This window comes from Lathyrus oleraceus, chromosome 1 (genome assembly GCF_024323335.1).
Source record: "Lathyrus oleraceus cultivar Zhongwan6 chromosome 1, CAAS_Psat_ZW6_1.0, whole genome shotgun sequence".
Taxonomy (NCBI): Eukaryota; Viridiplantae; Streptophyta; class Magnoliopsida; order Fabales; family Fabaceae; genus Lathyrus; species Lathyrus oleraceus.
Genome location: NC_066579.1, coordinates 353,775,125 through 353,800,851, shown reverse-complemented (window position 1 = coordinate 353,800,851; position 25,727 = coordinate 353,775,125). Strand labels below are relative to the sequence as shown.

Here is a 25,727-nt window from a genome sequence, read left to right as displayed (position 1 = left end):
TAAATCATAAACCTGTGGATTAAATAAAAAAGTGGATGAATTAATTAAATAAGAAAACGGGAATTAGCTAGAGTGAAAGAGATTGAAGTAGTAGTAGTTGTTGATGATAACGAAAAGTGGTTTTGTGAAAACAACAAAGAAACCACCGAAAGGTTATTATAATACTAATATCCACAAATCAATAGTACTAGTAGTAAAACAACACTTTCTTCGAAAAGAGGCAATTAAAATGTGAAGAAGCAAAAAATGAGGAAAATTTTCTCCTCAATTCACTATAAAAAGGACTTTGAAACTCTTCATTCGAAACACATTCATTCCCCTTCTTTGTTCTGACACCATTTTGTTGTCTCAATCAAGTTGCTTCTTTCGGTGCTGTGCTGCCATTTCAAAAACAACAAGGTATCTTTGTAGCTTTGTGCTTGGTAATAAATTTTTTTTTCATTAATACTTTAGGATGTATAGGTTTTTAAAGGTAGATTGTTTCGTAAAAAATAAATAAAAAATTGTTTATAATAGTGATCGGAGTATGGTAAACACAAACATCTCTGAGATATCTCGGAGTCGGATTTGTTTTACCAGACTTAATTGTATGATAGATAAAGAGATCAGATATATGTTAAGTGGAGTGTCGACATACTTGTCATTATTGTAATTTCAAATTTATTTGACCTAATATATTTTGAGTGTTGGCATGTGAAGTACTCATATTTCAATCTCACTCGACATTCAATACTGATTACTATTTCTGAATGCAATTTATTGTTATGAACTGTCCTAGTGCTATTAAAGTCTTGCATTAATAGTTTTGATAACTTTGTGTCAGATGAGAAAACATTGTAGATATCCTATTTGGTAGCATTTCATTTCTTAGAATTGTGTAGAGTAATACTAATTGCTCTAAAATAAAATTTGATATTGCAACCACTGAATAATACTAGTATATCCCATCCCCATCCATGGAAAAGTAAAATAAATATCTGCTAAAAAAATCAAAGAAAAACATTGATGAATCATAAATATCCGTCAGGTTATTAGTAGTAATCAATTTTTTTAACCGAACTCTCTTTTACAATAAACATTGAGATTAAATTCTCAAACACCGAAGAATCCATCTCATTTTTTTTTGTTATTATCTGTGTAGATTAGTTACAATTTAACAAAATAAAATGAATATTAATTTTTTTTGAGATTATATGCTGTAGTTCGTCTTACACATCTTCAAAAACGGTTATGATATAACTAAATATCTTTTTAAAGACTTTGAATTAAGATCGAAGATATATATGTGGTAGATTGAATTATTATATTTTTCTTGAATTTTATTACTACACTATAAATTTTTTGATTATTTGTTATCTATTATTTGTTGATAAATATTTTTAGATAGTTTTTAGGTTAATTTATTTTATCAATGTGTTATATAATATAAATATGTTTAAATTCTAACCGATTCAAATCAAAATTATAAATTAATATAAAATAAAAATTGTAAAAGATAAATTATTATTGAGTGTTATCACTCAAATCAAGTTTTAAATTATTTTTTAAAATAAATTAATAATTTGATTCAGACTGATTAACTATGATTTTATTGGTTTTAGTTAATTTTAATTTAATATTAAACTAATTAGATTATTAACTAAATTCGATTAAGTTCAGTTCAATTAGTTAGTTAAATTCTATAAGATTTTTCAGAAATATAATTCATGTATATTTTCTGATAATGAATTTGTCAACAAATTAAATTATTTTTATACATTTATCTTTAGATATTAGTATCTTAAGAATTAAGAAATAGTAATATAACACTTTTCAAAGAGATTATAAATGTAAATACTTTTTAAGGAAATCATTAGTAAAAATTAGATTCGGCAAAAAAGTTATAAGTTTAAAGACAAAAAGAAAAAAAAGAAGAATGTTATTAGAATCGAAGATAAACACATTATTCAAAATTTCCACCAAGAATAGAAGATAGGTGTAATATGCATTCACCCGATAAACCATGGGCAGGTCCCATGTGCTCTTTCCATATCAGCATTTTTTTAGAGTTAGAAATATAAACACTCTATCATATAACTCTAATTTCATAAATAAATATAGTACAAAATTTATTAAAATCTATAATATTCCGCTTTAATCTCTTAATTAAAAAATATTATAAATTAATTTTTTAATTTTATTTTTGTTATCTGATATATTTATTTTCATCAATTCATGATAAAAAATATTAAATTCCGATGACCTAACGTAATAATAAAATTATTGATATAAATCTAAATTATCATATATAATTAAAAATTTATATAGTGTTTAAATTGTGAGATTCTCCGAAATATATTTAATCAATAAATCAATTCTTTTCAAATTTATATTCTAAAATTTGGTGACTAATAAAAAATCTAATATCTATTTTTTTTTTAATCTTAAAGATGAATAATTGAAATGTCTGGAATATTTTTTATAATCTAATTTTATTGATAATTATAATTACTATAATTACTACTAGTATAATTTATGGCAAGCTACTTCTAGAATATAATTTGAAGTTATGAATTTACAAAACAGTCCTTATAAAAAAGTTTTGTGTTGAATATATTCTTTTTTTGTCTGTCTTTCGCGCTCCAGTTTTGTGTATAAATTAACACCTTCCCCACCTCTATTACCATCCATTCATTCTTTTCTTTCTTCAACCTTTCACCATTTCCACTTAGTTTTTTTTCTTCATTTCTCAAAGCTTTTGAAGCAATGGCGAGTCTCACCCATTCCACCTCACTCCGGCAGAGGTTTGATGAAACTCTCACTGCTCACAGGAACGAAATTCTGTCTCTTTTGTCAAGGTACCCGCTAAAAGTTCTTTATCTTTTTTTCATTTCAAACAAATATCTGCATGTTTGTTTGATTCGGTGATGTTATGGTGTTAAAAGGATTGAAGCAAAGGGAAAGGGAATCCTGCAACATCATCAGATCATTGCTGAGTTTGAAGAAATCCCCGAGGAGAATAGGCAGAAGCTTGTTAATGGAGTCTTTGGAGAAGTTCTGAGATCTACTCAGGTAATAGCGGCTTCTTTGTGTAACTTTTTTGTGTAACAATGAATGAATTATTGGTGGAGTTTGTTGATGTTTTGTTTCGGTTTGTGTTGCGTAGGAAGCTATAGTGTTAGTGCCGTTTGTTGCTCTTGCTGTTCGTCCAAGGCCTGGCGTTTGGGAGTATCTGAGAGTCGACGTGCACGGTCTTGTTGTCGATGAACTGAGTGCTGCTGAGTATCTCAAGTTCAAGGAGGAGCTTGTTGAAGGAAGGTAAAAGATTTTGAAGTTCCATTGTTCTTGATTTTGTTATGTTGCTGCTTGTACTACTATCTTTGACATGTTTTGTTTATCTGTTTATTGTGTAGTTCTAATGAAAACTTTGTGCTTGAGTTGGACTTTGAACCATTCAATGCCTCGATTCCGAAACCAACGCAGAATAAGTCAATTGGAAATGGCGTTGAGTTTCTCAATCGCCATCTTTCTGCTAAGCTTTTCCATGGCAAAGAAAGCTTGCAGCCACTGCTGGAGTTCCTTAGGCTTCACAACCATAACGGGAAGGTATTTTCGACAAATGTTTTGCTACGTGTTAGACATTTCCTTAAATTATGTCTTCTTGTTTCGTATGTTTGTTTGATTTTACTGAGTTAAGGTTTTGCTTATTGTGCAGACTATAATGGTTAATGACAGAATTCAAAATCTGAATTCTCTTCAACATGTTTTGCGAAAAGCAGAAGATTATCTGATCAAAATTGCTCCTGAGACTCCGTACTCGGAGTTTGAACACAAATTCCAGGAAATTGGTTTGGAGAGAGGGTGGGGAGACACAGCTGAGCGTGTCGTTGAAACGATCCAGCTTCTGTTGGATCTTCTCGACGCACCTGATCCTGGCACCCTCGAGACATTCCTCGGAAGAATCCCTATGGTTTTCAATGTTGTCATCCTTTCTCCTCACGGCTATTTCGCCCAAGATAATGTCTTGGGATACCCCGATACCGGTGGCCAGGTTAGTTTAGATAACATATTGCATCATAGTTTTAAATTGTGGCGCAACGTCTTTGCGAGTTGAGTGACATGTTCTTATTAATTCGTTATGTAGATTGTGTACATTTTGGATCAAGTTCGTGCCTTGGAGGAGGAGATGCTCAAACGCATCAAGCAACAAGGCTTGGATATCACGCCTCGCATTCTCATTGTATGTCCTAATGTACTTATGAAGAGTTTGCATGTTTATTAAGTATGGTATACGGATAATTCTCTAACTAGCGCTTATGGTTTCTGTCAAATTCAGATCACGCGTCTTCTCCCCGATGCAGTGGGAACTACTTGTGGTCAGCGTCTTGAGAAGGTATACAATACCGAACATTGCCACATTCTTCGAGTTCCCTTTAGAACAGAAAAGGGAATCGTTCGCAAATGGATCTCAAGATTTGAAGTCTGGCCTTACCTAGAGACTTTCAGTGAGGTGAAACTTTCATTCATAAATTTGACACAATATAAGCATTTTTATGTTTTCACTTGATTGAGATGAAACTATTTATTGTCATTAGGATGTTGCCAATGAACTTGCCAAAGAGTTGCAAGGCAAGCCTGATCTGATCGTTGGAAACTATAGCGATGGAAACATCGTTGCCTCTTTGTTAGCACATAAATTAGGCGTAACACAGGTTTGTCTACACGCTTCGATTTTCTAATATAGCTGTTAGTTACCTTTGTTGATTACACTTTGAAATATCTTAAAGCTTATACCATTATTTTAACGCCAAATCGCAGTGTACTATTGCTCATGCACTCGAGAAAACCAAGTATCCGGAGTCGGACATTTATTGGAAAAAATTTGATGACAAGTATCACTTCTCGTCCCAATTTACTGCTGATCTTTTTGCAATGAACCATACAGACTTTATCATCACAAGTACCTTCCAAGAGATTGCTGGAAGGTAAACTATTGTTCTTAATGCATCATATTATTTATTGATAATCTTATTGAAGTTGAAAATCTCATGTCTTTGTAATTTTACAGCAAGGATACTGTTGGACAGTATGAGAGTCACACTGCCTTCACCCTTCCGGGACTTTACCGTGTCGTTCACGGTATCGATGTCTTTGATCCAAAGTTCAACATTGTCTCGCCGGGAGCTGATTTGAGCATTTACTTCCCATATACCGAAACCGAGCGTAGATTGACATCCTTCCACCCTGATATCGAAGAACTTCTCTACAGCACGGTGGAGAACGAGGAGCACATGTAAGCACAATACAATTTAGTACCTAAAATTGATGATTTACTGTTATGTAGTACTAGATTCTCGTTTATCATTTCACAGATCCTTTGTCTGATTTATCGATGTTTCATAACAGATGTGTACTGAAGGATCGCAGCAAGCCGATTATCTTCACGATGGCAAGGTTGGACCGAGTCAAAAACATTACAGGACTTGTTGAGTGGTACGGCAAGAATGCTCGCCTAAGGGAACTGGTAAACCTTGTCGTTGTTGCCGGAGACAGAAGGAAGGAGTCAAAGGATTTAGAAGAGATAGCCGAGATGAAGAAAATGTACGGCCTGATCGAAACCTACAAATTGAACGGCCAATTCAGATGGATTTCTGCACAAATGGACCGAATTAGAAACGGAGAGCTTTACCGTGTCATCTGCGACACAAAGGGCGCTTTCGTGCAGCCAGCTATTTATGAAGCTTTTGGTTTAACTGTTATTGAAGCTATGAGTTGTGGACTGCCAACATTTGCGACATGTAATGGTGGTCCTGCTGAGATCATTGTTCATGGAAAATCTGGTTACCATATTGATCCTTATCACGGCGACCGCGCTGCCGAGACTCTTGTTGAATTCTTCGAGAAGTCTAAGGCTGATCCTACTTATTGGGACAAAATCTCCCATGGAGGTCTCAAACGTATTCACGAGAAGTAAGCTACTCAGACACATTTAATCATCAGTGTCGTAGTGTCGTATATGATGTTTGTGTTAGTGTTTCATAATGTCTGACACATATATTTTATTGACTTTGCGCTATAGGTACACATGGCAGATTTATTCCGACAGGCTTCTGACTCTTACTGGCGTGTACGGCTTCTGGAAGCATGTGACGAATCTCGAACGCCGTGAGAGCAAACGCTACCTCGAGATGTTTTATGCACTCAAATACAGCAAATTGGTACTAACATTTCTTCTCTCATTACACTATAGTTATAGCTTTAGAAATTTATTAAAAGTATTAATAACACATTGCTTTTACTCCAAGAAATGATTAATAATGTTGTTCTCAATGTTTATTTCCATTCCTTTGTGATTTTTAGGCTGAATCTGTGCCTCTTGCTGTGGAAGAGTAAATGAAGAAGAGTGAAGATATTGCGGAACCAACATTTTGTCATTTGGAGTCATGGAGCGATTTTAAATAAAATAAAACCATTGATTTTGATATTGTGATTAGGTTTCTGATCGAAAAAAAAGGTGTTTTTTTTAGTAAGAATAAAGTGTATTTTTCTTTTTTGCATTTTTGGATGTTACTGGAATCTTCCAATTTGGGTGTTAGCCCCATGAATTAAATTTGAGAGGTGCTTTGAATTCAATTTGGGTGTTCATTGGTCTTATCTTATGCGTTGGGTTATGTATGTTACACGTGTGTGGGATAATGAGAATTGTTTGGACCATTGAGTCTTCACGCAACTTGTTCCTCTAGCATGCACTTTTTAAGGTACTTGTACAAACAAGTCTGGGTGGAAGTAATGCCACCTTACATTACATACAATTTTGGAAAGTTAGGTTGAAGAAATTTGGCTTCCTTCTTATCAGAAATACAGTCAGTGGGAGAAGCATCTTTTTGTGACCCTTGTGTTTTCTACCAAGTTGGGTGTCTATCCTAATAGGTGGAAAAACCAAAAGAATATTTTTCTTTAGCAAATATAGTTTATGAAGTGTTACATACCGACAAAAGTTTACATGTGACAAATGAGTTTTGAGGTTATATATATTTTGGTACAAGTTTTGAGGTTATATTTATAGTCACGTTTAACAATAACTCAAACACATATTCGGTACCACCGATTAACTAAATTGAATGTACGAAGATGATAGTCTGTCTTATATTAGGAGAGACAAATGAACATCTCCATTTTGTTTAGATCTATCTTACAAAAGTCCGCAAATCGGAGTGGGTAGAGACCGACATAGTTGAGAGAGCGAGTCTAAAATCTTGTTTCATAGTTGAGAGAGCGAGTCTAAAATCTTGTTTCATTCTACAAAAAAAAAGGGCAGAATAGCTCCGCGAACATTGCGTCTTTTAAGCCTTAAAATACAATATTTTTTTATTGATACTCGTGTCCGCAACAATTTGAAATAAAACGGAAAGAGGCATAGCAAACACATTAGAGGGTGCGGGTCCTAAACTTTGATCTACCCCGTAACTCAATGGGTATTTTGGAAGTGCATCTCTAGAAAAAACCCTAAGAATAGAGAACATCGGTCATAGGTAGAAAGTTTGTCATGAAATTGATATTATTTAGAACAACTTATATTTTAGGTCATTTATACTAAGGATATCATAACACTATACAATAAATGTAATTTTAGGATGTCATATATGAGCTCAGACAATAATACAAATTCAAATATTATATTGTCGTGGTCAAAAAGTACAGGTGTGTGTGGTATTCCAACATGGGTAGAGGATACTCAAAGGTGTTAGTAGATTTGTAATAGTTAGGATTTACCCGTTGCGGAGAGGCCATGAACTGTGGTATTTATGGCGTTTACGGTGGTATGAGAGACCAACTCACGTGAGGTTAGAGCTCTATGTATTATGCAATATGTCGTTAATTTAGGATTTGTCTTTCTCCTGTTAGGGAATGAGTATTTATAAAGGCCCATGGGCCTAAGTTTTCCTTGGGAATAATAACCGCCCACTCAATCAAAATTATGGGTAGTTGAATCACTACTTCCTAATAAAATGTGGATCAATTATTGACTTTGACTTCTCTCTACCCAAGAAACGTGTTACTCCACGTTTTCCACAACTAGGCGAGTGGGAGATACTTTAGGGCAAAGTGATTTCCTTCCAAGGGCTAAAATCCTCCTGCCTTTGTTAGGTTTTTTACAAATATAACATTACACAGTCCCTCAAGCACTGAGATTTTGAAGAAGGGCGAATGTCATATCCCAATTTTGTCCGGACATTTTAAATTTTCAAGCAACCAGTTTTATTTTATTCTGTCAAGAATAAAATTTCACTTTTACAAACAGATCAGTTGGATCGATTTCTTAACCGAGCGTAAAATTGGTGAACCGTGTTTTCATGTTTGGGCCTACATCTGTTTTCTTGATCTACATTACACGTAGTTTAATCTGAAGGTGTGTAAAACACAAGAAATGGGAGTTTGAATTGGGTTTTACAAACAAAAGCTTTTTCCAAAACAAAAACACCACTAACAAGTTAAATAATGAAGAGATAAAAACATAAAGATTTTTATCCTGGTTCGCTTGAAACTCAAAGTTAATCCAGTCCACCCGCCAAGGTGATTTTCCTTATACACAAGGACTTAATCCACTATAATCAACAGATTATAATAAACACAAAGAATAACCTTCTTTGTCTCCTCAAGGATCCAACTAAACATTAGTCTCCTCAAGGATTCACAAATAACAATTTTCTTTGTCTTCTCAAGGATAACCTCCTTAAGGAATCAAACAAATAGTTTGAATAATAGTTTCTGTGTTACAAGATGCTTCTACAAAAGCAGATTTACACAAAATAAATAAATAAATACTTAAAGAACACTGTATACAAAAGATGATAGTTTTTCACAAAGAAAATTAGCTTGTAAAAATACTTGTGTAGATCAGGAATTTCTTCAAGCCTCCAATGCATGCTTATACAGTGTAAGCATGTGAGCGTTGGAGGGAAAAATGGGGAAAGCTCCTTGAGCGGCTGTCCACTGTTGGATGAGAAAGGAGTGATACCACATATTGTCCTTTCGTCCACATATTAAGTGACATGTGTGATGAATAGTACAGTCCTTGCCCATGAAATCAGGTAGTGGAAAGGTTGTTTGATTTGTACTATGTACTATTTGATCATGTTCCCATTTGATATTATCTTCAGATTCATTGGCTTCTGATAAAAGATGATTGAAGCAGGAAGTGAAGAAGTAAAGAGTTGGATTCATAAACTTCAGAACCTTGGGTCAGAACCTTGACAATGTTAGTAGTCTGGCTTGAGTTCTTCAGTGTCTTCAGAATCTTCAGAGTCTTCAAAATCCTTAGTCAGAAGCTTAATAACTTCATCGTTTGTCTTGAGATCTTCAGAACCTTCAGCTACATAACACAACTTCAGAAGCTTTCCATTCTTCAGAAGTTTGTTCATCAGAGTCATGTCCAGAAGCAAAAACTGAGAGAACATTGCAATAGCAGTATAAAGTCTCCTCAGAAGCTTCTGATGGGTGAAATAACACAGAAGCAGAAAGAACATTGCATCAACAATATTGACGTCTTTCAGAACTTCTAATTGCATCACAGAAGCAGATTTGGAATGCAAAGTTCAGAAACTGATGATGTTGCACATCATATGGTCAGAATCAGAACTGGTTGTTAAAGCTACACAATAACAAACCATTAGGGTACCAAAATTGTTCTCACACAAATACAATATTGTTATCATCAAAACTCAAGGTATAGATGCAAAACCAAATCTTGTTCTAACATAATCCGGTGTGCTCTTTTTATTTTTTTTCCGCATTCGTGCGCATTTGCATTTTGATTAGTTTGAGCCTTTTCATCAAGGTATTTTTAACTGCAAGATTTAATCTGCGACAATCTATTTTACTGAACTATATTTCACGTAGATTACTTTAGTGCGTTTATTTTATTTTTTGCACATTTGCGCATTTGATTTGTATTCATTCTAATCCCTTTTTATTTAGTTTTTTAATCAAATAATCAATGAAAATAAAAAGATAAATAAATAATTAATTTGATTTTATTAAAAATATTTGTGAATTTTATTTCATCATTTTAGAGCTCATTTAATCACTCAAAATATCCAAGGATAGTTATGGCGCCGCATTAAAAATGAAACCCTAAGATTCATAGTATAAAATATTAATTATGAGGCCTTGAAAAAATATCTCAGCCATTCTCCACACATTTCTCAATTTCGTATGATTATGGTATGTGTGTTAATTTTTATGACATTTAGTTGCTTTACTTTTTCATGTGTTACGTTTTGTGTATTCACTTTGTATTTTAGTTGCCTAATTATTGCATTTGTAAGTTTATGTGCGGATTCTAACAAGGAGTTGAATTAGATTTATTGAACTTTTCTCAATTTGAAGCGTTAGCACTAGTTTTGTTATTTTTCAGAAACGATATGAAAGTAAATATGCTAGAAAAATGCAAAAAATAAAGGATACAACGATATATCTTGGTTCCCCTCACAATCCGGGAATACTCCGGTCCCCTCACTCCATGTGAGAGATTTTCCACAATGTTAGATCTTTGAACAAGTCTTCCACCAAGACCTATCCTACAATCTTCTAACATAAGCAACACAATCAATAAGGACAATCCCCTAATAATATTTACAAAGTGTAACAAGAGAATAATCCTCCCTTATTCACTCTCTTGCTTCCAATAATCCTGGGCAGTAAGGAAATCACAACAATATGAATTTTTACAAGTGTTTGAAGTTATATAAAAATGTGTATCAATTCCTAGAATTGATCTTCTCTATCAAGTAGGCAATTCATAATATGTAACACAAGTGCTCAATGATTATAGTGTTGAAACTTTCAGAGATGAATGAAAACGTATCCAATATGTTTTAAACAAAAAGTTAAGTCACAAGGAACTTGTTTTAAAAATGAGAGAGTAATGAGTTTGAATTACTATGAAAGAGAGATGAGTTTCAAATTATAAAGTGCATGGTATATATAGTGTCTGAACACATCTCTGAAAGTGTGTGTATACATGAAAAGAGGCCATGGTTGATAATAGCATTTAAAATTTCGTTTGGATCAGAAAATGAGTGATCCCCTACCACTAAAGAGCGTAACCGGTAACACCTGAAGCGGTACTCAAAAATTGAAATTTTAGAATGTGTAACCAGGTATCAGGAATGGTATAACCAATTACCAGTAATGGTGTAACCGGTTACACCTGACACATTTTCAAAAATTAAAGTATTTTTACATTTTGATTAAATGGTGAAAATTGTGACGGTTTTAAAATATTGTTCGGTGGTTTCAAATGCCACATTTTACCAAAAATAAAATGGTTAGTTTCAAAATCATTTTAAAATATGTATGAAAGGTTTAAGATGAATATGCATTATATATACACACACACACACACACACACACACACACATATATATATATATATATATATATATATATATATATATATATATATATATATATATATATATGTACACTTTAAAGAGAGTGATGCTTGGATCATATTTGAGCGATTAAACCTTTACTTGCTGCTCGCTCTTGGAGGCTGAAGTCTTTGTTTGTTTCGCATCAAAATGGATATTGCATACTCTTTTTTGAAAACTTTTTTGGAATCGCACAAGGACGGAAAACAAGTTTGAGTTGATTTTAAGCGGAGACAAGCATCCAAGCAGAGAGCTCTACTGCAGTACTCAGATGCTCGAAAAGGAAGAGGCCTAAGCCCAATCACTCTCTTTTCATCCAAAAGTTTGTTTATGAAAATGTGTGGCAAATTAGGTCAAAGTTCATTAACGGAAGACGATTAATCAGACAGAGAGCTCTACAATAGTGTCCAAATAATCGGGAAAGAGAAGGTCGATACCTAATCAATCTTTTTCTTCTATAAGAGAAATGACCTAATTCTGGTAATTACTGTATGTTAATATGGAAGATGAATGTTTGAACATTGAGCTCTACAACAGTATCCTAACACGAAAGCAGAGAAAGTCTAAACTTAATCAGTTTCTTCCATTTTTATTGTGAAAAGCTTTTAAAAACAGGGGGACGACTTGACGTTGGATCAAGTGTCAGAAGTTGACTTATGAAAATAATTTGGATGTGGCGGGGGTGTTGCTCGACTTTGCAATCAATTTGGATTTGATTTAGAAAAAAAAAGACTCGACGTTGGATCGAGTGTTTGTTTTTGTTCTTTTCTGAAATGTTTGATTTTAATCTTTTATTAACAATCAACTGGTATAGTAAAGTAAATGAAAGCGATAAATTTATTACACATTTTTGGACTAGGGGTATAGTTTTATCGAATGGGGATACAACACGATAATTAAATGATATAAGCTTTGAAAGACAATTATAAAAATAAAAAATTCTCGTTGTAAGACCCAAGAGAAAGCCAATGGACTCGAAATGAAATCAGAAATTTAAACTACATAATTTAGCATAATGTTAAGCAATCGTAAAGTGATTCATGTAGGAATCACCCTATCTGAGGCCGGTCAACAAAATTTTATGCTTTTAAGCAATTTCTGAAAGCTAAATTGGATTTAAGCTTCGAAATTGCAATGCAATAAACCGTACAATAACAATTCGACGAGTTATGTACGACATTTACAAAAGATAAAAATAAACCGAATTTAAAATAATGAATTGACGGTTATCTTAAGCAATCGTAGAGTGATTCATGTAAGAATCACCCTATTTAAGACAGGTTAATAAACTTTATGCGTTTAAGCGAGAGTTAAATTGAATTTTTAACTTCGAAATCACAAAGCAATGAAACGAAGTAGCAATCAAGCATTTTATTATTACAATAGTATTACAAATTTTCACATCACAACTATCGGAATTGAAGAAGAAAGAAAAAGAAACAAAGAAATTCAACTTAATCCCAATCATAATAAAAAAACATGAGATATAACTAGTAAAAAAATTAAATGGGCCTTAGATCTCATGTGAAATACAAACCCATAAGCACTAAGACATTTGATCTACATTTTCCACTAAATATAAAGTAACTAAAAAAATAGTAAAAAATAAAAATAAAATATAAAAAAGAAACATAATAAAAAGAAAAGAAAGAACTAAGACAAGCTTGAAATTTTTAGAGAAACAGTAACGAAATAAGAATGTAAAATGCAGGAAAAGCATATCCACCGCCAACGCTATTAAGTTTAGTTATTTTTTCAAAAAGTTTTAATAAAAATGAAATCAAATCCACCACTAACAGTATCAAAGTTAGTTTTTAAAAACTCAATAAAAATGGAAAGAAACTCTAGCACTAATTGTATCAACGTTAGTTTTTTTTAATAAAATAAAACTCAATAAAATGGAGGGAAAAAAAACTCCATCAGTAACAGTATCAACGTTGAAAACCAGGTTGCAAAATCGGAAGAAATATGAACGCAAACACTATTTCATTCAAACGACAAACTTGCTCATGAACACCACTTTAGTCAAACATGTAAGGTTCAACAAATAGGAACTAAGATATATACCTTTGTTGGGTGTTGCGTTCCGACTGCGATGGTTGTTCGTTTGGATGCAACCGACGGTCCGATTGTGATCTCGAAGCTGATGCGATGTTGATCGAAAATGGTTTTGTTATTTCGGTTGAATACGTGTGTTCGGTTATGAGAAAGAGCGTCGGAAAAGATGAAGGATGAGTTTATGGAGTGTTTATGTGAGTTATGTTCATGAGCTTATGGATATTGTGTGTTGTTTGTTGATGTAATTTTTTATGAAAATGGATGAAATAAATTCAAAATGGAGGTGATTATTTGTAAGAAATTGGAAGTGTTATATTTGGAGGTGGAGGAATGGTTTGGAAAAGATGATGATGGTGACCATGTTCTTCAGGTTGTTGTCGTGTTTTTTGATATTTCTCTGTGTGAGCATGTGAGGAAAGGTAAAAAGATACATATGGAGAGAGAGGTGTCCACGTGGGCTGACTTTTGTGGGAAGAAAAATGACCACGTGGCTGTCGGTTTATGGAGGGAGAAAAATGTATTTGTTTACTCTTTTTTTAAGTAACACTTAACTCTTTAAAAAATTTTAAAACTTAAAAAAAAACATATAAATATAATAGGATTAAAAGATTAAAATAAAATTATATTTAAGGACATGATTAATTTTTAAAAAATCTACTAATTAAATTGGTTAAAAAATAAACAAAAGTTGGGCAACTAAATGTTCGAAAAATTAAATTGAATGCACCAAAATTAACAATGCGAAATAAAATTCTCGGAAACATACATGTTTTGATTAAATTTTGAAATTAAAAATAACCGGTTGAAAGGCTCAGGCAGATAAAAATGCGATAGAAAAAGTAGTCAAAAAATTAAAATGAGCACACGAGGTTAAACTACGTGAAACGTAGATTAACAAAACTAACGTCGACGGACTCGATTTTGAAATTTTTCGTCCGCTAATTCGAAGTACAGTTGAGAAACGATTTGACCGGTCTGTCTGTAGATCTAAAACATTATTTCGAGCGATATTTCAAATGTTATGCGGAACAAAATGCATATTGTGACATATAAAAAATGCAAACGGGATGTGAATGCATTGAATTGCTGATTGGATAATCGTGAATAGACAATCAGATGTAAATGAATCGCCCTTGGACCATTTATGTTTAATTCTCAATCACAATTAAATTCTACCCGAATTCAGATGACAATAATACTCTTGATTGTCATTTTCTGAACCTCTGAAAAAATGATAGAATGGAAATAAACGATGCACTGAGATTGAGAGATCAAATCTTTTGACTTCTTAATCAACAAATTACTGAATGAATGTCAACAAGACCAGATAAAATGTTAGAGCTTCTGACTTTTCATCTAAACCCTTATGAAAGCTTTTAACTGATGAAATGCACGACAAAATGGATAGATTATGCTATGCTGATGCAAGCAAAAAAACTCAGGGTAAAATTTAGGGTATGACAGTTGCCCCTATTTAAACATTTTTAACTGGAGGATATGAAGAACTCTTCTTCAAATCATCATGGTGAAAGATAGTTTAAATACTAAACAGACCCAAATTTTTCCCTCTTATGTAGAAGAATGATATGCTTATGGTTATGACCGAATGCATTCGGATTTAAGAAATACTCTTGATTTCTTAATCAACAGGCAATGATGCAAATGAATGCAACGGGATTTAAGAAACACTCTTGATTTCCTAATTGTCGGGTGATATGAATGCAATGAATGTTAATAAGTATTCTTGACTCCTTATAAATGAATGAAAATGAGTTAAGAAATGCTCTTGATTTCTCAATCATGAGATGACAAATGATATGTATGTTAAGAAGTAATCTTGACTCCTTAGAGATGAACGAATTAAGGAATACTCTCGATCTCTTAATCATCATATGGATGAATGAAAATGCAGATGAATTAAGAAATACTCTTGATTTCTTAATCATCGAATGATAAATGATATGATAAGTATAAATGATATAAGAAGTATAAATAATATGAGAAGTATAAATGATATGAAAAGTACTCTTGATTTTTCAAATGCTTATGCAGGTTAAGAAGTACTCTTGACTTCTTAAATATGAAATGGTATGAGTTAAGAAATACTCTTGATTTCTTAATCATGAATGTAAATGAATTGAGAAATGCTCTTGATTTCTCAGAAGATATGAAAATAAATTAAGAAATACTCTCGATTCCTTAATCATGAATGTAAATGAATTGAGAAAGACTCTTGATTTCTCAGATGATATGAAGATGAGTTAAGAAATACTCTTGATTCCTTAATCATGAACGTAAATTAATTGAGAAATACTCTTGATTTCTCCTATGATATGCAGCTGAGTTAAGAAATACTCTTGATTTCTTAATCATGAATGTAAATGAATTGAGAAATGCTCTTGATTTCTCAGATGACGTGCAGATGAGTTAAGAAATACTCTTGATTTCTTAATCGTGAATGTAAATGAAATATGTATGAGTTAAGAAATACTCTTGATTTCTTAATCATGAATGTAAATGAAATATGTATGAGTTAAGAAATACTCTTGATTTCTTAATCATGAGAATGCAGATGAATTAAGAAATACTCTTGATTCCTTAATCATGAATGTAAATGAGAAATACTCTTGATTTCTCAAATGACATGTAAATGACTGGGGATGAGAGAATAATGTTGAGTTGCTCTTGACTGACAGTAGATCTCCAGGGATGAATCTGTTACAAAGTAACATGCTCGACTGGTCTTCAGACGTTCTTTGCTGAAGGTAGATACTCCTAGGAGAACAAATGATTATATTCAGCTGCTTCTGGCTAAAAATGTCATATTCAACAACTCTTAGCTGAAACTGATTGCATTCAACTGCTCTTGGTTGAAGCAAAACTGCATAAAATAAAATATTGTTCAGCTTCTCTTCACTGAAACTAATGCATTCATTTGCTCTTGGTTGAAGCAAAATTGGGAAAAAAATAATGCTCAACGGCTCTTGGCTGAAACTACTGCATAAAATAAAATGGTGTCCAACTGCTCTTGGCTGAAACCACTGCATTCAACTGCTCTTGGTTGATGCAAACGACATAAAATAAAATAGTGTTTAGCTGCCCTTGGTTGAAACTACTGCATAAAATAAAATGGTGTTCAACTGCTCTTGGTTGAAGGAAACTGTTGGAAAATAAAATAGTATTTAGTTGCGCTTGGCTGACAGAAGACTCTTTTGGGGAATGAGAAGATCCCAGAGATTTACTGGGGATGAAAAGTTAATGATATCCAAAAGGATTAACATTACTCTCATAATCTATTGCTCCATCGCATAATAGATCAACATGGAACACTAACTCTTCCGAGGATTGATTGAAGCAACCTGTCGGGGAATGCAAGAGACTCTCTGGGAAATAAACACACAAGAGACTCGTTGGAGATATACTGAGGAACATTCAACAAAGCTTGTTTGTTCATGGAACTCTCGTCCATTAGACTCACTGGGGAGATTACTAACTTGCAAAGAGATGTCCATCTTAGGCAGCTACTTCAAAGAGACTTGCTGAAGATAATGTTGTTGGGGATACCTTTCTCAAGGAATCTTACTGGTATGAAACTCGCTTGAGGAGTTCATGAAGTTTTGGTGGAAAAAATAAATATGGGGGAAACTCTGTGGGGAAATATCTACTGGGGAAACCAAGCAGAAATTCTATTTACACCAGAGTTCCAACGGAAGAAAATCAATCACCTTGCTGGGGAAGAAACTCGTCTTAGGAATCATTACCAACAATGATTGTATTCTGAAAGCACTGTAGTACTGAAGAAGATAATTGTTCTACTCTTGAGAACACCTCTTGCATCTTGGTCTGCTGAGGATTACACTGAACTTTCTTGAGAGGTTGCTGAATTTGGCTGAGGTTTATGCATGATCTGTTTTTGTACATGATATGCAAAATGAATGTGAATGCATGAATATATTAGTTTATGCATTTTATGGGTATCAAGCTCGGATTCCCCAACGCATTGTCTTGGATAGTTTTGTCACCATGAAGATGATTTTTTGTTGCGAAAAATTCTGATTTCTGCTTTTCCGCCAAGCGGGCTTCAATGAGGACTTCTTGCTTCTAGAAGAAAATCCATTTCAAACTTGCTTTAGATTACAATGATCTAGGAAATGTCCCACGTCTTGTGAACCAGATGCATTATTGTAAACCAACAAAAATTCCTTTTATACTTTCAAAATCAAAACAAATTAAAGTTTTCAAAAGCTTTGTCGTTTCCACTATTTTAATGTTTTTATCTTATCAAAAATAAAAAGCGACATTATGTAGAAAAACATAAATAATTGGTAAAGCAATGTTCAACTGAACAATTTTATTTAATGAGAAGAATAACTCATACATGGGGTTCATGAAGATGTAAACCCCTCTAAGAGGAGATTACAGAGAAAGAAAGCAAGTAAATGGCAACAAAAAATTCAACTGATTTTCCAACGAAATACAACTTTGCTACTTTCCCCTATGTCATCTAGTCCTCATTACTTTGCTTCTGGAGATGGTAATTGGACTATTTTCTTCCCTTTGAGCTTTGTTGAGGTGTTGACTTATGTCGCTACAGTATTATGCTTTTGGATATTCCCTAACTTTTGCACGCACTGCTCCTTAATAGTTTCAGTTCACCGGGAGATTTTACCCTTTTTTGCTTAAGTCGCCCTTTCGGGTTTTCGACTAATCGGGCTTAATTTTTTTATTTATCCCTAATTTTTTCCTGAGCCGCCCTTTCGGGTTTTCAACTCACCGGGATGCTCATTTTTTTGCCTAAGCCGCCATTTCGGGTTTTCAACTTAGCGAGCTTTTATTATCCATCTCTTTTTCTTAGGCATAATACTTTCTGACTGCATCAGAATTGATGGGGTGTGTCAACTCTTCTCCGTCCATGTTCGTGAGAACTAAAGCTCCACCAGAGAAAGCTTTCTTCACCATAAATGGTCCTTCATAGTTTGGAATCCACTTGCCACATGAAACCTTCTGGAGGGAGATTATCTTTTTCAAAACTAGTTCACCTACATTAAACTCTCAAGGTCGGACCTTCTTGTCAAATGCCCGCTTGAGTCTCCTCTGATATAACTGACCATGACACAATGCTGTCATCCTCTTTTCTTTGATTAGATTGAGCTGGTCAAACCTGGTTTGAATCCATTCTGCTTCTTCTAATTCTGTCTCCATCAAGACTCTCAACGAGGGGATCTCAACTTCTATCGGTAGCACAACCTCCATGCCATAGACTAGTGAGAAAGGGGTTGCCCCTGTTGAAGTGCGAACAATTGTTCGATATCCGTGCAAAGCAAAGGGTAGCATCTTGTGCCAACCTTTATAAGTTTTCACCATCTTCTAAATGATCTTCTTGATATTCTTGTTAGCTGCCTCTACAGTTCCGTTCATCTTTGGCCTATAAGGTGATGAGTTATGATGTTCAATCTTGAAATTCTTGCACAACTCCTTCATCATCTTATTATTCAGATTTGATCCATTATCAGTGATAATCTTGCTAGGAGTTCCGTAGCGACAAATTATCTCTTTCTTGATAAATCGAGTGACGACTTGCTTTGTCCCATTGGCATAAGAAGCTGCTTCTACCCACTTAGTGAAGTAGTCAATCGCAACCAGAATGAACCGATGTCCATTTGCAGCTTTAGGCTCAATCATACCGATCATGTCTATGCCCCACATTGAGAATGGCCATGGAGCGGATTAAACATTCAGAGGAGTAGGTGGCACGTGTACCTTATCAGCATAAATTTGACACTTGTGACATTTCTTGGCGTAGTGGTAACAATCTGTTTCCATTATCAACCAATAGTAACCAGATCTAAGGATTTTCTTCGCCATTGCATGTCCGTTTTCATGAATGCCGAAAGAACCTTCGTGGATTTCTTTGATGAGTAGGACGGCTTCGTGTTTATCCACACATCTGAGCAGAACTAAATCAAAGTTTCTTTTGTATAGAACACCACCACTTAGGAAGAAGTTGGATGATAACTTCCTCAAGGCCTTCTTGTCTGTGATGGATACATCATTTGGATACTCGTGCTTCTCAAGATATCGTTTGATGTCATAAAACCAAGGCTTGCCATTTGTTTTTGTTTCAACTGCCAAGCAATGTGCTGGCTTGTCTAGACGTTGAATTGTAATAGCAGGTGATTCGTTAGCCCACATGACCTTGAACATAGATGATAGAGTAGCCTCCCTAGGAATATGATGGAAATTAATCTCATCAAAGTAGGGGATTAACTTCATGACATGCTCTCGGTATGGGATCAAATTGGGATGACGGGTCTCCCAATCTCCTTTGATTTGATAGATGACAATGCTGAGTCTCCATACACCTCAAGAATCTTGACTCTTAGGTCAATAGCTGCTTCAATTCTCAAGATACATGCTTCATACTCTGCCATGTTATTGGTGCATTTGAAACATAACCTTGCTGTGAAGGGAAGATGAAAGTTCGTTGGAGAAGTTATAACATCCCCAATTCCGTTACCCAATGCATTTGAGGCACCATCGAACACGAGCGTCCACCGCGATCCTGGTTCAGGTCCTTCTTCCAGGCCTTGAATCTCATAATCTCTTATATACATGACGTCTTCATCTGGGAAGTCGAGTCTCATCGATTGATAGTCCTCCATTGGCTGGTGCGCAAGGTACTCTGATAACACACTACCCTTAATGGCCTTCTGAGTTACATATTGAATGTCATATTCTGATAACAACATTTGCCAGCGAGCGATTCTTCCAGTTAATCCAGGTTTCTCGAAGATGTACTTGATGGGATCCATCTTGGATATTAACATTGTTGTATGATAAATCATATACTGTCTCAGACGACGAGCGGCCCATGCTAATGCACAACAAGTCCTTTCTAGCATGGAGTACCTGATTTCACATTCTGTAAACTTCTTGCTCAGGTAGTAGATAGCATGTACTTTTCTACCCGTCTCACCGTGTTGCCCCAGTACACATCCCATGGATTCATCGAGTACTGTCAAATACATAATGAGGGGCCTTCCTGGAACTGGTGGCACTAAGATTAGTGGTTCTTGCAGATACTGTTTGATTTTATCGAATGCATTCTGGCAATCATCGTTCCACCTAACAGCTTGATCTTTTCTTAACAACTTGAATATTGGCTCGCAAGTGGCTATCAAATGCGAGATGAATTTGGAAATATAGTTCAATCTGCCCAAGAAACCACAGACTTGCTTCTCTGTCCGAGGTGTTGGCATCTCTTGAATAGCTTTGACTTTGTTAGGATCAACTTCTATGCCTCTCTCGCTCACAATGAATCCTAGAAGCTTTCCAGATCTGACTCCAAAAGTGCATTTAGCAGGGTTTAAGCGCAATCTGTATTTCCTCAATCTTACAAACAACTTCTTCAGATGAATAACATGCTCCTCTTCTGTCTGAGACTTGGCAATCATGTCATCCACATAGACTTCAATCTCCTTATGTATCATATCATGGAAAAGAGTCACCATGGCCCTTTGATAGGTTACCCCAACATTTTTCAGGCCGAAAGACATTACCTTATAACAGAAAGTGCCCCATGGTGTAATGAAAGTTGTTTTCTCCATATCTTCGGGAGACATTTTAATCTGATTATATCCTGAGAATTCGTCCATGAAGGAGAATACAGAGAACTGAGCTGTGTTATCTACCAATACATCAATGTGAGGTAAAGGAAAATCATCTTTGGGACTAGCTCTATTCAGGTCTCTGTAGTCTACACACATTCGAACTTTTCCATCTTTCTTCAGAACTGGCACAATATTAGCAATCCACTGCGGGTAAGTTGCAACATCTAGAAAACCTGCATCAAACTGCTTCTTGACCTCTTCTCTGATCTTGACAGCCATGTCTGGTCGAGTTCTTCTCAACTTCTGTTTGATGGGCGGGCATTCCGGCTTCAACGGCAGCTTGTGCACAACTATGTCGGTGTCGAGTCCTGGAATATCCTGATATGACCAAGCAAACACATCCACATATTCATGTAGTAGCTTGACTAGTTCTGTAACACCCTTCTAAAATACCCCAACAATTCATTAAAATAACAAAACTCAAATCAGAGTAAATATGCAGTTCAAGGGTGTCACACAATCACTTCACACCGTTTTCCAAAATATCCTGTCATGCTTGTTTATTTAATCAAAATAAAACATTTGCATAATTCGCAGCGGATAAAGTCTAACAACAATGCAAAACATGTAACATATTACATGTAAAATTGTTCAACAATCAAAAGATAACATAGTAAAACATCCCATCCCGATGTTACATCTACCAGAGCATGACCCACTAAGGAGACTACACTAGACTCCAAGCACTAGCTCCTACTCAATCACTGCTTGTTACCTGAAAAATAGTTGTAAGGGTGAGTTCCTCAATCAATATAATGAGCATTATAACATATCATGTCATGTTAAGTAATTTAACACATTAATCACCCTAATCACATCACACATTCGGTAACGGCACATCAATTCAAATATCATACTCAATACCAATACAATTCATGCTCATACTCAATATCAACACAAACACACGTATAATATTGGAATACATCCATTCATATTATACGCCATACACATATTATGCAATGAGACTCCATGCATGCGGTACCGACTATTTGTGAACATATAGTTCACCTCACCGTCCAAATCCAGGCACGGCTACCAAGCCCACTAGACCCACTCATTTGAGACCTAGTGACTCACTCACTAATTCCTCACCATGGGAATTAGCTACCACCCCAAGGGCCATGCTATGCACGCTAATTCACCTAGCATGCAAACATCAACAACAATCCATAATGACTAACTCACTAATTCCTCACCATGGGAATTAGCTACCACCATAAAGGCCACAATATGCATGCTAATCACCTAGCAATGCTAAATCATCAACCACAATTCAGGAATAGACATATGCTCACACTCTAAGCCATAAAACAGTCTATTCACAAATGCACACATAACTGATACATTCACAAGATCATGCATACCATCACACATCATCAATATTTTATCACATAAGCATATCAGATCATGCCAAAGAATAACCACAGTATTAGCACACTCTACTAATACCTATACTACTCAAAACAACGGGAAATGATCCCTAATATATCGTACATCAGCTAAATCACATTACTCAGCTGAACAACCAAAAACTGCACAACAACAGCACAGAAAATCACAATCCTGCCCATACGCGTACTGCCTAGTCCCATACGCGTATGGCCCATTTCTCAGCCAAATCCCATACGCGTAACACCATCTCATACGCGTATGCTACGCGTATCACTTCCCCATACGCGTACCAACAGAGACCAAATTACGTTCAAAACATCATCTTCCTCATCCATACGCGTATTGCCTAGTGCCATACGCGTACCAGACCATCTCATACGCGTATTGCCTAGTGCCATACGCGTATGACCAGAAACCAGACTTCCAGATCTGCTATGGCTTTCTCTGCTACGAGATCTATCCAATTCAACCTTCCACAGTCCAATTTTACACATTATTCGTTCATATCCTCTAACACAAATCATACCCTATTCGATTTCACAAAATCTAACATTATTACATCTAATTCCTACGAATTCCCTTCAATTATAATCCAAATTTTCGTTCATCCAATATTTCACAATTTTCATCATACATCATTCCAATCAGAGGTAAATCAATGGTTTATCACTACCCAGTACATATTATCCCATAATACCCATTAAACGATGATAAACCCCCCTTACCTGAGTTAATCCGGCGAATCTTTAAGCTTCAAGCTCTTCCTCTCTTCAACCCTTGTTCTCTGGCTCTCTTTGCCCTTTTCCACTTTTCTGTCTCCTTTTTCCTTTTCACGTGAAAATAACCTTTTTACCAAATGGGACCTTTTCTAATTCCAACTTTTATTCCAATAAAATAATAACCCAATAATAATAATTCCAATAATAATATTCCAATTATTTAATTAAATTAATAAATATATTATTAACTTAAATTAAATAATTATCTTATTTTATCGGGGTGTTACAACTCTCCCCCACTAAAAGAGTTTTCGTCCTCAAAAACATACCTCAAGCGAATAACTCTGGATAGGACTCTTTCATCTGACTCTCAAGTTCCCAAGTCAGATTGCCACCTGCTGGTCCTCCCCAAGCTACCTTCACCAAAGCAATCTCTTTACCCCGCAACTACTTCAACTCTCGATCCTCAATCCTCATAGGTGATGTTTCAACAGTCAAGTTATCTCTCACCTGGACATCATCTACTTGGACCACATGCGACGGATCATGAATGTACTTCCTCAACTGAGACACATGAAAAACCTCATGCAAATTCGCAAGTGACGGCGGTAAAGCGATACGATAGGCTACCTCCCCTATCCTCTCCAAAATCTGATAAGGACCAATAAATCGAGGTGTCAACTTCTTCGACTTCAAAGCTCGACCAACCCCAGTTATCGGAGTAACACGAAGAAACACATGATCTCCCTCTTGAAACTCAAGTGACTTCCTCCTCTTGTCGTGATAACTCTTCTGACGACTCTGAGCAATCCTCATCTTCTCCTGAATCATCTTAATCTTTTCCGTAGTTTGTTGAACAATCTCCGGTCCAATCACAGCACTCTCACCGGACTCATACCAACATAAAGGTGTCCGACATCTCCTACCATACAAAGCTTCAAACGGTGCCATACCAATGCTCGAATGAAAACTATTGTTGTAGGTAAACTCAATCAAAGGTAAATAGCAATCCCAAGCACCTCCCTTTTCCAAAACACAAGCCCTCAAAAGATCCTCTAGTGACTGAATCGTCCTCTCAGTCTGACCATCAGTTTGCGGATGATATGCAGAACTCAATCTCAGCTTAGTTCCCAAAGCCCTCTGCAAACCTTCCCAGAACTTAGATGTAAATCTAGGATCTCTGTCCGAAACAATACTCGACGGAATACCATGCAAACTTACAATCTTCTCAATATACAACTCAACTAATCTCTCTAACGGATAATCCATTCTGATCGGAATGAAATGAGCCGATTTCGTCAATCTGTCAACAATCACCCAAATAGCTTCAAAATTCTTAATTGTCCTCGGTAACCCAGCAACAAAATCCATACTGATACTATCCCACTTCCACTCTGGAATAGCCAACGGTTGCATTAGCCCTGACGGCTTCTGATGCTCAATCTTTGACTTCTGACAAGTCAAACAAGAATAAACAAAACTCGCAATTTCTCTTTTCATTCCTGGCCACCAAAATAACTTTTTCAAATCATGATACATCTTCGTAGCTCCAGGATGAATACTCAGGCCATTACGATGTCCTTCCTCAAGAATACTCTTCTTAAGTTCGGTAACATCCGGAATACACACCCGATTACCAAATTTCAAAACACCATTCTCATCAACTCTGAATTCACCACCTTGACCTTGGTTCACTAGAGTCAACTTATCAACCAAAAGCACATCGGATTTCTGACCCTCTCTAATCTCATCCAGAATACCACTCGTTAACTTCAACATTCCCAATTTAACACTATTGTGAGTACTCTCACACACCAAATTCAAGTCTCTAAACTGCTCAATTAAATCCAATTCTTTAACCATTAACATAGACATATGCAATGATTTCCGACTCAATGCATCAGCCACTACGTTTGCTTTACCCGGATGGTAATTCAAACCAAAGTCATAATCCTTCAGAAACTCTAACCATCTTCTCTGTCTCATATTCAGCTCTTTCTGATCAAACAAATACTTTAAACTTTTATGGTCACTGAAAACCTCAAATCTTGACCCGTACAAGTAATGCCTCCACAACTTCAGAACAAAAACCACAGCTGCCAACTCTAAATCGTGTGTTGGATTGTTCCTCTCATGAACCTTCAGTTGTCTCGAAGCATAAGCTATAACCTGCTTATTCTGCATCAAAACACCACCCAAACCCAACAATGAAGCATCACAGTAGACCTCAAATGGTTCCGACGAACTCGGTAATATCAGAATAGGAGCAGTAGTTAACCTTCTCTTTAACTCTTGGAAACCTTCTTCACATTTTGAGTCCCAAACAAACGCTTGCCCCTTTCTAGTCAACATCGTCAACGGTAACGCCAACTTAGAAAATCCCTCGATGAACTTCCTATAATAACCAGCCAAACCAAGAAAACTCCTTATCTCAGAAACTGACTTCGGAGCTTCCCACTTAGATACCGCTTCTA

General features: G+C 35.3%; 1 protein-coding gene across 2 annotated transcripts; it reads left to right on the top strand.

The window, feature by feature from the left end:
- The first annotated feature begins 235 nt into the window (after nucleotides 1-235).
- LOC127136197 (sucrose synthase) lies at nucleotides 236-6,612 on the top strand. Of its 2 annotated transcripts, XM_051062795.1 has the most exons (14): nucleotides 236-399; nucleotides 2,735-2,837; nucleotides 2,925-3,051; nucleotides 3,146-3,297; nucleotides 3,393-3,585; nucleotides 3,695-4,030; nucleotides 4,124-4,219; nucleotides 4,316-4,489; nucleotides 4,575-4,691; nucleotides 4,798-4,964; nucleotides 5,048-5,272; nucleotides 5,386-5,949; nucleotides 6,059-6,197; nucleotides 6,340-6,612. In XM_051062795.1, exons 2-14 carry the CDS (start codon nucleotides 2,746-2,748, stop codon nucleotides 6,370-6,372), a joined length of 2,415 nt encoding a protein of 804 aa, XP_050918752.1. In that variant the 5' UTR covers nucleotides 236-399; nucleotides 2,735-2,745; the 3' UTR covers nucleotides 6,373-6,612. The 2 variants fall into 2 exon arrangements, with proteins under 2 accessions (XP_050918752.1, XP_050918747.1); XM_051062790.1 differs by lacking the exon at nucleotides 236-399 and having other exon boundaries at nucleotides 2,624-2,837.
- Nucleotides 6,613-25,727: the final 19,115 nt, after the last annotated feature.